Consider the following 14825-nt stretch of genomic DNA (forward strand, 5'->3'; position numbering starts at 1 on the left):
TTATTCTGGGAATATACTCTGCATATATTCATACTTTTATGATCAATTTTATGATCTTCCTATCAACAGTTGTCCATCAGACATATTTTACATGACATACTAGGTAAATGTTGGTAATGTAGAGTAAGGATCCCTCTTCAAGATTATATTATAGTAAAAAGAAAATATTCATATAATAATAGTACAACTTACGTAAATACCAAGTGTTTTATGGGTTCTAAGGAAGTGAAGATGTTATTAAGGAGATGAACACTTAAGGAGGCCCTTGAAAAATTATTGGTGTTTTGAAAGAATTTTATGGTAAATGAACAACTTAAAGTCATGTACACAGGCATCATAGAGCAATATTTGGAGTAGAATGGCGAATGGATAGCATCCAAATAGAGTTATGGGAAAAACAAAATTGTCAAGATTCGTAGTAGATAAATTATAGAGATTTTGGTTGCTGGGGTAAAGTATTTGTTTTTAAATATATCCTCATAACTGGAAAGCGTGACAAAAATCACATTATTCAGCCCCTTGTTTTACAGATTAGAGTAGAAGCCTCAAATGCTATTTTACATTATACCTATGTTTATTAGCAGACCTCCTATAGAACTCAGGCTAGAAATCAGATTTCTTTCTATGTATTTTTTACGTCTTGTAGTACAATAGGAACATTTCTCAGATGATCTTGGAGAGACAGTACTCATTTCTACATTGCTAAATTCAATGGGATTTTGTTGATTTTTTTCGCTTATGTATCCCAAGCACCTAGAGTAATTCCTGGCACACAGTAGGCTCCTGGCAATTATTTATTAAATAAATGAATGTATATCTGAGTGTAAATATTCATCATTTGAGTTACCATGGCCACTACTAAAATCCAACCACATTTCCTTTTCCAGTATTGTGATCAGAGTTTATCTCACCTCTATCATTTTGCAGCTAGAGATTAAGAATTGAGTTAAATGACACCCAGTATATTATATAGAGTTAAATACAGTATTGAATGAGTGCACATAAATGTATACATTACGTATGCATATGTATGTTATTAAAATTGAAACAAATCTGTTGCTCAGATTTTACAAAATCAACAGCCAAACATTATCAGGAAGGTTGATTAATTCTTAAGTTCACTGAAGAAATAAGGTTGTCTTGATTTATAGAAAGCAAATTGTTAACTTAGGTTTTTTGCTAAAAAGAGTCATTTAGCACTAGGAAAATTGCTTAATATTTTAATGGAAGAGAAATATTAGAATATCCTTTCATTTTTCAGAAACCAATTTAAATATTGTGACAGAATACATTATACCTATGATAAAATATAATATATTTTCTCAGTTTCATCTCTAGACACTGAAAAAGGACCCAAGCCATGTACAGACCATAATTGTGAACCTTCCAAAAGACTTTTTAAGGTATGTTATGTGAGGCTGGTAAAAGGAAAAAAAAAGTTAAATGAACATGCCCCATGTGTAAGTAAGCATCCTAGCTATTTATAAAATACATTGAATCACCACAGTTAAGGATTTCAACAATAAAAATAAAACTTTACCCGCTAATAAAAGATAAGACATTAATAGAATTTATCTTTATAAAATACTTTCAAATTTAGCCTTTTGTAATTGGTTATATGAAGAATGGTTTTTCTATTTGTTTTGCCTTATTTGCTATTGCTAATTAATTTATAATCATTATTCAGATAGAATATGTCCATGTTGCCATTGTCCATCATAAATAACAAGCAAATTTGAACCATCTTTATAATCTATTTTCATATTGCTTTGCTCTATACCCAGCATCCTGTATCTATGCTTAGGATGAAAATGATGCTATATCTTCTAGAAGCAATTTAAATTAGTTGTTTTTTACATTATACTAACATATTGTTCATGTTCAGTGAATTTGTGACAATATTTTCCTATGCCTAATTATAATTTACTGACCATAAACACATTGTAAACAGTAATATTTTTAAATGTTTGGCATATATAATTATCTACATTATAATGGTTGTAAAGTGTTTCTACTAAAGGCATAAGTATTGTATACAGAGATCAATATCCATTATTTTTGCCTAGTGAAATTGACAAGGGGATTATTTCTTAATTTGTACTCAGTAAGCCTCCTGAAATATAGTTTAAGTCAGGCATCCCCAACTCCTTGGCCACAGACTGGTACCAATCCATGGCCTGTTAGGAACCGGGCCATACAGCAGGAGGTGAGTGGCAGGCTAGAGTGAAGCTTCACTGTGTTTACAGTTCCCCCATCCCCATCGCTTGTATTACCACCTGAGATCTGCCTCCTCCTGTCAGATCAGATCAAGTGCAGCATTAGATTCTTATGGGAGTGCAAACCCTATTGTGAACTGTGCATGTGAGGGATCTAGATTGTGTATTCCTTATGAGAATCTAATGCCTGATGATCTGTCACTGTCTCCTGTCAACCCCAGATGGGACCTTCTAGTTGCAGGAAAACAAGCTCAGAGCTTTCACTGATTTTACATTATGGTGAGTTGTATAATTATTTCATGATTTATTACAATCTAATAATAATATAAACAAAGTGCACAATAAATATAATGCACCTGAGTCACCCTCAAACCATCCCCCACCCTCCCAGTCTGTGGAAAAATTGTCTTTCATGAAGCCAGTCCCTGCTGCCAAAAAGGCTGGGAACTGCTGGTCTAAGTCATTGATTCACATATTATCTTATATTTCCATTTAAAAAATTTTCTTAAGCATTACCTCTCTTCCTTGGGATAGGTTTTCTTCTTTTTAACTCTTGAAATAAGATTTAGGATTTGAGGCACCATGAAGAGAGCACTTAATCTTAATTTTCTTCTCTCAGTTTTTAATATGTGCGTACTGTGTTAAACATTAGTTATTACCTAACACATCTTTTACCCTCTACCAGTCTTAAACAGTCGCAGACCCTGAGCTAGGATAATTTATTTGGAAATGGGGTTGGAATGTATGTTCAAGCATAGGGATTAGGAGTAGGGGAAGGAATCTGACCCATTTTATTATTTTCCCTGATGGTGGGCTCAAGGTGATAATTGTTTGAGCTTTCTTATGTCATTTTTATTTATTCTTTTTTCTTTTACATTCAGGGGGTACATGTGCAGGTTTGTTACATGGGTAAATTCCACATCGTTGGAGTTTGGTGTACAAATGATTTTGCCACCCAGATAGTCAGCATAGTCCCAGATAGGCTGTTTTTCAACCCTCACCTTCCACCCTCAAGTAAGCTCTGGTGTCTGTTGTTCCTCTCTTTGCGTCCATGTGTGCTCAATGTTTAGCTCCCACTTATAAGTGACAACACGTGGTATTTGGCTTTCTGTTTCTACATTAATTTGTTGAGGATAATGGCCTCCAGCTGCATTCATGTTGCTGCAAAGGACATAATTTAATTCTTTTTTTATGGCTGCATAGTATTCCGTGGTATATAGGTACCACATTTTCTTTATCCTGTCTACCATTGGTGGGCATCTGGGTTGATTCCATGTCTTTGCTATTGTAAATAGTGGCAGTAAACATATATATCCATGTGTCTTTATGGTAGAATGATTTATATTCCTTTGGGTACGTGCCCAGTAATGGGATTATTGGGTCAAATTGTAGTTCTGTTTTAATTTCTTTGTGAAATTTCCAAACTGCTTCCCACAGTGGCTAAACTAATTTACATTCCCACCAGCAGTATATAAGTGTTCTCTTTTCTCTATAACCTCACCAACATCAGTTATTTCCTGACTTTTTAATAATAGCCATTCTTAGTGGTGTGAGATGCTATCTCATTGCGGTTTTGATTTGTTTTTCTCTGATGATTAGTGATGTGGAGCATTTTTTCATATGCTTGCTGGCTCCCTATATGTCTTCTTTTGAGAAGTGTCTGTTCATGTCCTTTGCCCTTTTGCTAATGGGGTTGTTTGTATTTTGCTTGTTGAATTAAGTACTTCATAGATTCTGGATATTAGACCTTTGTTGGATACATAGTTTGCAAAAATTTTCTCCCATTCTGTAGGTTTTCTGTTTACTGTGTTGATAGTTTCTTTTGCTGTTCAGAAGCTCTTTAATTAGCTCCCACTTGTCTATTTTTGATTTTGTTGCAATTGCTTTTGGAGACTTCATCATGAAATCTTTGCCAAGGCCTATGTTCAGAGTGGTATGTCCTAAGCTTTCTGCTAGGGTTTTTAATAGTTTAAATCTTTAATCCATCATGAGTTGATTTTTATGTATGGTGAAATGAAGGGATGAAATTTCAATCTTTTCTACTGAAAGGCAATTTTATCGCTATGCTTTATATAGAAACACAAAATAATTTTTAAAGCTTCCAAACGATGAAGCTTTCAGTACAAGAGGTCTGTAGTTTCATTAAGTTCATTTGTTCCTTTTCCTCCCCAAATATCTGCTGTCTGACTTTTCCTGTCCCATGGAAACTTTTTTTTTAAATGCAATATGTTTATCTTTCTTTCTTCTTCATCACAGAAGTTTCTTATTTGGCTTGTTACAGCAAACTAAAGAACAGCTGGCACTTTTCTGTCTCGATGGTAGTATAAGAACAGTATATTGACATATGTAAAAAGAATTCAGAATTTGCAGGCAATGGTATTTTCACAAAAGCACCTTCATTTAAAAATCTGAAAAATTATTTGATGTATTTGTCTCATTGTTGGTCTCATTTGCCTTTCCACTTTAGTACCTTTTCATCGTGTGTTAGCATCTTATATATTATTAAATACAATCTTTTGATTTTAGGAAGATTTAAGTAACTGAAATTGTCTCCAGACTACAGTAAGGCCAAATTTACTTTGGCATACTTGTCCCGGTGATGTTGTATCTAGCTTTTGAAGATTTGTTCTAAATATGTTATATTAGGCCAGGAGTGGTGGCTCAAGCCTGTAATACCAGCACTTTGGGAGGCCGAGGCAAGTGGATTACTTGAGGTCAGGAGTTCGAGACCAGACTGCCCAACATGGAGAAACCCCATCTCTACTAAAAATAAAAAAAATAGCCGGGCGTGGTGGTAGGTGCCTGTAATCCCAGCTACTCAGGAGGCTGAGGCAGGGGAATCACTTGAACCCGGGAGGCCAAGGTTGCAGTGAGCCAAGATCACACCACTGCACTCCAGTCTGGGCGACAAGAGTGAAACTTCGTCTCAAAAAAAAAAAAAAAAAAGAATAAATAAAAAATAATAAATAAATATATTTCTTAAGTGTACCATTTTCGTTCCACTCTTCTCTGTTTTGTCAATCATTATGCTAGTGCCGTACTTTCTTCATTATCTTTTGTCAGTAGTGTTTTTACCTTGATTTTTTGTCAAGGTTGTTCTGGATGTTCTAGGTTCCTTTCCTTTCCAAGAAAATTTAGAATCAGCTTGTATGTCAATTTTCTCAAAAAGGACTGCTTGGGTTAGGATTGGAGTTTCCTTGAAATTATCAATTTGCTGAGAAGTGCCATTTTAATAGTATTCAATCTTCCAATACATGAAAATGCTACATCTCTCTCTCTAGGTTTAAAAAATTAATATATATGATTATTTGGAGATGAGTAATATATTGTCTCCTCCTTCAGGGAAGTTCATGGGAAAGTGGGAGAACCAACAGATAGACAGGTTACCTTATGTATGCAATGTAGCAGTTACTGTAACAGAAATAGATAAAGGATGATAGGATAATATATAATTGATTATTTTTTTTCTGGAAGTTGAAGAAGAAAAACAATGCCACTGCCATATATAGCAGATGGTATTTACTCATTCATCCATTTATTTTAAGTATGTTTGCAAGTCAAGCTATCATAGTGTCATTATATTCAAATAATTGTATAATTACTTGACTCAAGTGTTCAGTTGAAAATCAGACCAAGTGGAGCTTGATTACAACCCAGAAAGTAATCTATTGAGTCTTTTATATTGGGGTCATCCCTGACATATCACTCTTAAGAAAGATGACTATTATTCCCTAATATTAAAAAAAGGATTTTAATTGGGTAAAGTTTATATTGGAAAATTCATAATCCATTTTTTTATCTCTTTACAATATTATTAATAAAAATTAGTCTTTGAAAGGAGAAATGCCATTGTCTTATGTTTTTCAAAATAGACTATTATTACCTAGAATTGGAAATAGTGTAATAATGAATATAAGAAGAGATTTGCTACTGATGGCTTTACACAGAAATTTTATTTGCAATATATTTATGTTTGTGTAATGTTGAACTTCTGTACATGCCGAAAGAACTTCATTACATGGTGGTCTCCTTCATGAGCTCTTCCATGGAAATTACTCTATTCTTTACAGTCAGAGAAATGTGATGCCTTTCTTCAATCACTGTTACATTATGCAGGTTTTTATATTTCTCTTTTTCAACTTTATGCATCAAGTGACATTATAACAACTATACTGTAAAATAATTTAAATAACTATATCATAAAATAATAGGGCTTGGGTTGGAACAGTCTTCTATGTAATAATTTTATCTCTGCAGAATTAAATACATCAATCTGAAAAAAAATATCTTCTTTTTGCAATTTTTAGTGTAAAGGTCTTATATGTCATTTGGGTTAAATTTATTCCTAAGTTTTTTGTGGGGGTTTCGGATGCTATTTTAAATGGAATATTAAAAAATTCACTTGCTAGTTGTTTCAATTTTGAGCAGATATTTTCATATTATCATTGTATCATGCCACCTTGCTAAATTAACTTGTTAATTATAGAGTTGTTTTACAGATTACTGAGGATTTTCTATGTAATCTATCATGTCATCTGCAAATAGATACAGTGTTACTTCATTATTTTTATTTTTGTACATTTTATTTATGTATTCCATTTTCTCTGAATACCTGTAATCTACAGCACAACTTTGAATAGATGTGGCAAGAATGGGCGTCCTTTTCTTTCTCCCGATCCTAAAGGGGAAAGTACCATCTAGTATGATGCAACCTCTGGGTTTTCATAGATACCTTTGATCAGAATGAGGAAGTTCTCTTCTATTCCCAATTTACTGGGAGATTACCTTACAAATGAGTGTTACATTTTTCAAATATTTTTTCTGATCTTGTTGGAAACAACTTATATCTGTATTACATTTGTTAATGTTTTATTAAGGATTTATATATATAAGTTATATGTCATGTTATTTTTTGTAATGTCTTGGTCAGGTTTTGATATTTGGACTATACTGGCCTTGCAAAATGAATTGTAACTGTTTCCTTCTCTTATATTTTCTGAAAATGTTTTTAGTTATTAGTTTACTTTCCTTAAGGTGTTTGATAGAATGCACTAGTTGAAGCACTGGGTCCTGTGGTACTCTTTGTGGGTAGGTTTTCAATAAGTAATTATATCTTAAGTACATGTAGGGATATTTGGATTTTCCTGTTCATTTTGTTCACTTTTAGTGAGTTGCATGTCTCAAAAATCTCATATGTTGGATCCAAACTGTCAAATTTTCCTGGCATGAAATTGCTTCTAATATTATCTTTCTGATATTTGTAAGATTTGTAGTGATTATCTCTCTTTTCTGATATGTTGAGTGGTATGTGTTCTCTCTCATTTTCAGTTTTTTTTCCTAATTTCCTTCTTTTTTTTTCTTTCTTTTTTGAGACGGAGTCTCACTCTGTCACCTAGGCTGGAGTGCAGTGGTGCAGTCTTGGCCCACTGCAACTTCCGCCTCCCAGGTTCAAGCGATTCTCCTGCCTCAGCCTTCTGAGCAACTGGGATTACAGGCACACACCACCATGCCCGGCCAATTTTTGTATTTTTAGTAGAGACTGGGTTTCACCACGTTGGTCAGGCTAGTCTCAAACTGCTGACCTTGTGATCCGCCCGCCTTGGCTTTCCAAAGTGCTGGAATTACAGTAATGAGCCACCACTCCCGGCCCCTTCTGTCTTTTTGATTCTTGAGTTATTTAATAGTGGGTTGCTTAATTTCCAGATTTTGGGAATTTTTCCTAATATCTTATTATCAATTTCTAGTTTAATTCTGTTTTGGTTAAAGACATACTCTGTATATTTTAAGTCCTTCTGAATTTATTCAACATGCTATCTAGCCTTGTGGAATATATTATGTACATATTAAAATACTCTATAGATGTTGGGTGTAATGTTTTATAATTAACTAAAAGTGGATGATAGTGTTGTTCAGATCATCTCTGTCATGGGTTGGCAAATTTTCCTTGTGAAGGACCACATAGTAAATATTTTAGACTTTGTGGGCAACATGGTTGTCTGTTCGCTTTGTTGATTATTTCCTTTGTTGTGCAGAAACTTTTTAGTTTAATTAAGTCCCATCTGTTTATCTTTGTTTTGTTGAACAGTTCCATGTGGAACTGTGAGTCAGTTAAACCTCTTTCCTTTATAAATTAGCCAGTCTCAGGCATGTCATTATTAGCAGTGTGAGAACAGACTAATACACTCTCTCTACAAAAAATTAAAAATTAGCCAGGCGTGGTAGTGTGTGTGCTTGTAGTCCCAGCTATTTAGGAGGCTGCCTCGGTTGTGCCACTGCATTGCAGCCTGGGTGACAGAGCAAGACCTATCTAAAAAAAATACATGCATACATTCATACAAAATAAATATTAATACTTGAGGATAACCCTCACAGTTCTGAGGGCTCACTCTATAAAGCTCTCTCTTCTCTTTTACATTTTACTACTAACAATAGTCATGTTGGCATTCCCAGATTCTAATTTCCATCTTTTCAAGTCAGGGGTCCTCCTGGGTTTCCCATCATTACCACAGCTAAAACTTGTGCAAGGTAGTAAGGTAAAGTATTCAGACACCTCACCTCATTTGTTTTGTGCTCTTTAGGAATGGATTATTCTCCTTCATTGCAAGATGCCCAGTGTGTGTCTTGTAAACTATTGTTTCATATATTTTGTCTGTTTTTTGTTTTTATCAAGTGGCAGTCCCTGTTACTCATTCTTGGCCAGAGGCAGAAGTTCTCAGTAATTTTATGTTCCTTGCATTACCAGATACAAAAAAGAGGAACAGGTTTTCTTTTTTCTCCCACCTATATGTATAACAAATGAAAAACTTATGGGAGTGGATAGAATAAGGAAAAGATGTTCAATTATTTCTTCCTTATATTGTTTAAAGTTTTTGTCTCAAAGCATTAAAAAGCCTTCAGGAGAAAATTTTAGGTTTCTGTCATAGCAAATACTGTACAACTCATAAGGTGAGGTTCTTTGAAGTCTCTGATTTTATCATGGTAAAATTTTGTGGAACTTCCCCAGAAGTTTCATGTTCTTCACTTCTGCACAATAAGATGAAAGATTAGTTTATTAGTTTGCTAGGGCTGCTGTAGCCTATAACATAGACCAGGAGGCTTAAACAGCATAAATTTATAGTCTCAGTCCTGGATGCTAGAAGAGCATGATCAGGGTGTTGGCAGGGTTGGTTTCTGCCAAGGGCCTGTCTATTTGGCATGCAGATGGCCATGTCTTCACATGGTCTTTCCTCTTTGTATGTGTGTCTGTGTCCTTAACTCGTCTTCTTATGAGAACACCAGTCATTAAATTAGGGCCTACTCTAATGGCCTCATTTTACCCTAATTACCTCTTAAAAGGTCCTATCTTTAAAGGCCTATATCTTTTGCATATCTCCAAATACCATTACATTCTGAGGTACTGGGTGTTAGGACTTCAACATATGAATGTAGGGGTGGGGGCATGAATCAGCTCATTGCAGCTTGGGTCATCAAAATATAAAGAACAATTTATAGGATTTTTATTTTTCTTTTATTCCATACAAAATACTATAATGCTGAGCATCATTCAAATACTACCTGTACTGCTTCCAGATGGTGAATGAAGCTGAGATTTGCTGGGTTAATGCAGTATGCTTTGTAGTGAGATGGGTATAAAGAAGTTTTGCTTTCAGTCCAAAGTTACTGGAGAACAGGTAGCAAGGTAGGGAGACCTGCATTGGAGGTCATCAGATGCTTTTCATTGCTTTTCCTTAAAATAGAAGTTATGGACCTTCTCTTATATTATTTGATACTTTTAATTGCAGATTTCTACTTAATAGGAATATAAATCAAGTTGGTGCAGTCATCAAAAAATTCTTTAAACAAGTGCTTTATTCATCAAGTATTAAATTTTATTTTCTCTCAGAGTATTTAATTGACCCTGGGAAAGGGACATACATGTCTAATAATTTCTTTAAGAAAAATGATCAACATCTATTTCCTTGGGAATGAGAAATCATCACAAAACATATTTGATTCTTATTTATTGACAGCTTTGCAATTAGTTACTAAGGCTTAAAATTAGAATATTAAAATTCAAATATGTATTTTTTGTATCCTCATTTTTGACTACTTTTATTTGTACAGTTTTCATAGTAGTTGCTTTATAAATTTTCATATCTATGCATACCTTATCACAGTCTACTGGTATTGATATTTTACCACTTTAAAAATAAAGTGTAGAAGCCTTACATCTATTTACTTCTATCTACCCTCCCTATTAAAAAAAATAACTAATTTCCTCTGTGTACGTCAAGCACATTAGGTGGGGTATAATTTTTGCTTCAAAATTTGGTGAGAAGAAAGATAGATTATTATCCTGTGGTTTTGATGTGTCAACTTGACTGGTCTAAAGGATGCCCAGTTGTAGCTGGTACACCATTTTTTCTGGTGTGTGTAAAAGGGTGTTTCTGGAAGTGATTAGCATTTGAATTGTTCGACTGAGTAAAGATTACCCTCACTAATGTGGGTGGGCACCATCCACTCCACTGAGAACTTGAATAGAACAAAATAGAAGAAGAAGGGAGGATTTGTTTCTGTTTGAGCTGGAACATCCATCTTCTTCCCTCAAACATTAGTGCTCCTGATTCTTAGGCCTTAGGACTTGGATTGGGACTTAGACCATTATCCTTTGGTTCTCAGACTTTTGGACTTGGACTGCAATTTATACCACTGGCTTTCCTGGTTCTCCAGCTTGCACATGGTAAAGTGTGGGACTTCTTGTCCTTCATAATTGCATGAACAAATTCCCATAGTAAATCTTGGAGATCTACTCCTTGTATTATATATATGAAATAATATTATACTGGCTACAACTGGGCAATCTTTGGCGCAGTCAGCTTGACACATAAAAATCACAGGATAATAGACTATCTTTCTCCTCACCAGCTTTTGAAGCAAAAATTATAACACCACCACGTTATATATGTATGATATATATAGTATATATATATATATATACACACACACATATATAAATATATATACAGACACACACACATGCATATATATATATGGAGATTTATTATAGGAATTGGAGAGTTATTAATATACATGTGTGTCTGTGTATGTATGTATATGCAGCAGGTTGAGTATCCCCTTACCCAAAATGCGTGGGACCAGAAGTGTTTTGGGTTTGGATTTTTTCAGGTTTGGGAATATTTGTGTTAAAATTACCAGTTCAGCTTTCCTAACTCAAAAATACCAAGTTCAAAAATGCTACGATGAGCTTCTTGCCAGGACTCAAAAAGTTTTGGATTTTGAACCATTTCAGATTTCAAATTTTCAAATTAGAGATGCTCAACCTGTGTGTGTGTGTTTGTGTGTGTGTGCATTTGTGTGTGTGTGCATTTGTGTGTGGTGTGCACGCACATACACTATTCTATTTCTCTGAAGAACCCCAACTAATACTGTTTTTGGTAAAAAGAGTGGTTCTAGAGGAACAGAATTTTAAGGGTAAGTTTTCTGAAATAGTACTGGAGTTTCTGGAATTGGCTCTCTAGTCTTACTAGATTTAAAGATACTAATTACTCTGATTCTCATATTAAAGAGAGCACTGAGAGTCTGTAGCGGGAAGTATTTATTGAGATGTGAAAATTACGTACCGTGGATACTTGTAGTCAACCACTTATAAGAAGCAAGGAGCCTGGTGACTCTGTATGATACTTCTGAACATTTTTGAAAATTTATGGAATTCAATGATATTTCTTTTTTTTTCCTAATGTCACTGGACAAAATAGTAAAAGGAAAGGATTAGCTCAGATATTTGAATTCCCAGCTCAAGTATCACATAAATGGCTTCAGACGTTCCAGGTGTGCCCTGAAGGTGAGAGTCTTATTTCCTATAGCTGCAGGGCCAAAAATCAATTGCAGGACCCCATCCTGTGACTGGCCAAATTACAAAGCAAATTGAACTCTCAGCTTCACAGGGTATCTACTGTTAAAATAAGGGCATTTAGGCTGGGCGCAGTGGCTCACACCTGTAATCCCAGCACTTTGGGAGACCACGGTGGGTGGATCACGAAGTCAGGAGTTCGAGACCAGCCTGGCCAATATGGTGAAACCTTGTCTCTACTAAAAATACAAAAATTAGCTGGGCGTGGTTGCGTGCGCCTGTAGTCCCAGCTGCTTGGGAGGCTGAGGCAGGGGAATTGCTTGAACCCAGAAGGCAGAGGTTGCAGTGAGCTGAGATCACGCCACTGTACTCCAGCCTGGATGACAGAGTGAGACTCTGTCTCAAAAATAAATAAATAAATAAATAAAGACATTTAATTGAGAAAGAATGGGATCCTTTAAGGTGGGATGGGGACATTTTGCAAGCCCCTGATGAAATTGAAAATATGGAGCCCCTAAATTCTGATGAGTCTTCTTTGCCAGCACAAGTGGCTTCTCTAACCACAGTGGAAGTGGCTTCTTCAGCCCTGATGACTGTGGTGTTCCATCTACAGTGGGGTCTCCCTTCCAATGGTGGTATCTGCCTTTCCACTTCTCTCTGAGGTGACTAATCCTACATTGCCTGAGGACGTGGTAATGGTTTCCCCTGAGGCAGTTGCCATGCAAGAAAATGCTGATTTTCCTCAGGAAACAACACTTAATACCTCCCTTTGCTTCTAGACCTGTAATTGGGTTCAAGTCCTAGAAGACCCTTAAAGGTGAGGCACAAAGTATGACCAATGAGGGAGGTGGCCGTACTTCAAAATAACTACTTAAGTTTTCTAATTTATGCAAGTAGGAATCTAAGGAAAATGTGTGTGAATGAATATTAGAGCTATGGGGTATTAGATATTAAAGGTGGATCAGGCCATATTTACTGATATGGGCTCACTAAGCACACATTCTGCAGTTAATATCGCAGCTCATGGAGTTAGAAGGTGTCTAACAGTTTGGCTGATTAGCTGAAACATGGGTCAAAATATGGCTGGCTCACTGTAAGTGAATTAGAAATGCCTGATCTCTCTTGGTTAATGTAGACAAAGGAATTCAAAGGTTTAGGGAGATTGGAATGCCAAAGTCAATTTGTGATTTAAGACCTACTCACTCACATCGGTAGGGCTCAGAAGGCATATCTTTCACCAATGCTATGAAAAACAAATGTGGAGCAGAGCCCAGCATCCTTGAAGAACTCAATAGTTAATTGCTCTTCTCTGTAGGCCAGACTTTATAGTGGGAAACACAATCAATCAATTGGAAGCCTAAATGCAACGGAAGTAATTGGATTCAGAGTTAATAGTAATTTAGCAGAGACTAAGTGAGAAACTCAACCACCAAAGGCAAGGTGGGCATAGTAACCCTAAGGGACAGCAGAGTCAAGGCAGCCATCAGCATAGTCTCACATATGCAGACCTATGGCATTGGCTAGTTAATGATGATGTTCCTAGAAGTGAAATAGATGAGACACCTACTAAATTGCTACTTGATCTGTTTAGGTACAAAAGTTCCAGGTCAAATGAACAAAGTCTGACTCATAAAATAAAAGCAGAAGATCAAGTCACCTCAATCAGTTCCTAGGCTTGAGCCAGTTTACAGACTCAGACCACCTTGAATTGGTGGCTGGATGCCCTTGTGAAAAGACCCTAGTAAACAACCAAAAATTTATACTGTTAATCTTTCTTCCAGCCTTCCCTAATGGGACTTAATGACCTTTTACTAGGGTAACTGGGTACTGGGGAAAAGGAAATGATCAGATCTTCCAGGGACTCGTGGACTTGACTCTGAACTGACATTGATTCTAAGACTCAAAATGTCCCTGTGGCCCTCCAGTCAGAGTAAGGATGTGTGGAGGTCAGGTAGTCAGTAGAGTTTTAGTTCAGGTCCATCTCATGGTAGTTCCATGGGTCCCCAAACCCATCCTGTGGTTACTTCCCCAGTTCCAGATGCGTAATTGGAACAGACATATTTAGCAGCTGGGAGAACCCCTGCAAAGTCTTGTGACCTGTGGAGTGAGGGCTATTATGGTGAGAAAAGCCAAGTGAAAGCCATTAGAGCTGCCATTATCTAGGAAAATAGAAAGTCTTTAATGCATAATATTTGTACATATTGACGCGACACATGTAATATATTGTTAAATGTATAGAATGCATAATGATCAAGTCAGGACATTTACAATATCCATCACCTTGAGCATTTATTAATTTAATGTGTGGAATACTTGAAGTCCTTTTTGAAATATAAAATGCGTTGTTGTTAACTATAGTCACCCTACTTTGCCGTAGAACATTAGAATTTGTTCCTTCTGTCTAACTTTATGTTTGTATCCATTAATGAACCTCTCTTCACTGCCCACCCCCACGCCCTCTTCCCATCTTCTGGTAACTGTCATTCTACTTTTTACCTCCTTGAGAACAACTTTTTCGTTCCCACATATGAATGAGAACATGTGATATTTGTCTTCTGTGCCTGGCTTTTTTCACGTAACGTAATGGTCTCCAGTTTTATTCATGTTGTTGCAAATCACAGGATTTCATTCTTTTTGTGGCCAAATAGTATTCCATTGTGTGTGTATACCACAGGAAAATAGTAAATTAAAGCAATGCTGCATTCTTGGGAGGATTGCAGAGATTACTGTCATCATCAAGGACTTAAAAGATGCAGATG

General features: G+C 35.8%; 1 protein-coding gene across 4 annotated transcripts in view; it reads left to right on the forward strand.

Annotated features, from left to right (window-relative positions):
* Window positions 1-14825, forward strand: part of ZPBP (zona pellucida binding protein) — a 153221-nt gene that overhangs the window by 77823 nt on the left and 60573 nt on the right. For all 4 annotated transcript variants that reach the window (XM_055293176.2, XM_063609571.1, XM_055293175.2 and 1 more), the window contains one exon: window positions 1327-1403. In XM_055293176.2, the coding sequence (XP_055149151.1) occupies window positions 1327-1403 (77 nt within the window). The remainder of the gene's footprint in view (window positions 1-1326; window positions 1404-14825) is intronic.

The sequence above is a fragment of the Symphalangus syndactylus genome, chromosome 9, assembly GCF_028878055.3.
Source record: "Symphalangus syndactylus isolate Jambi chromosome 9, NHGRI_mSymSyn1-v2.1_pri, whole genome shotgun sequence".
In the NCBI taxonomy this organism is placed as follows: domain Eukaryota; kingdom Metazoa; phylum Chordata; class Mammalia; order Primates; family Hylobatidae; genus Symphalangus; species Symphalangus syndactylus.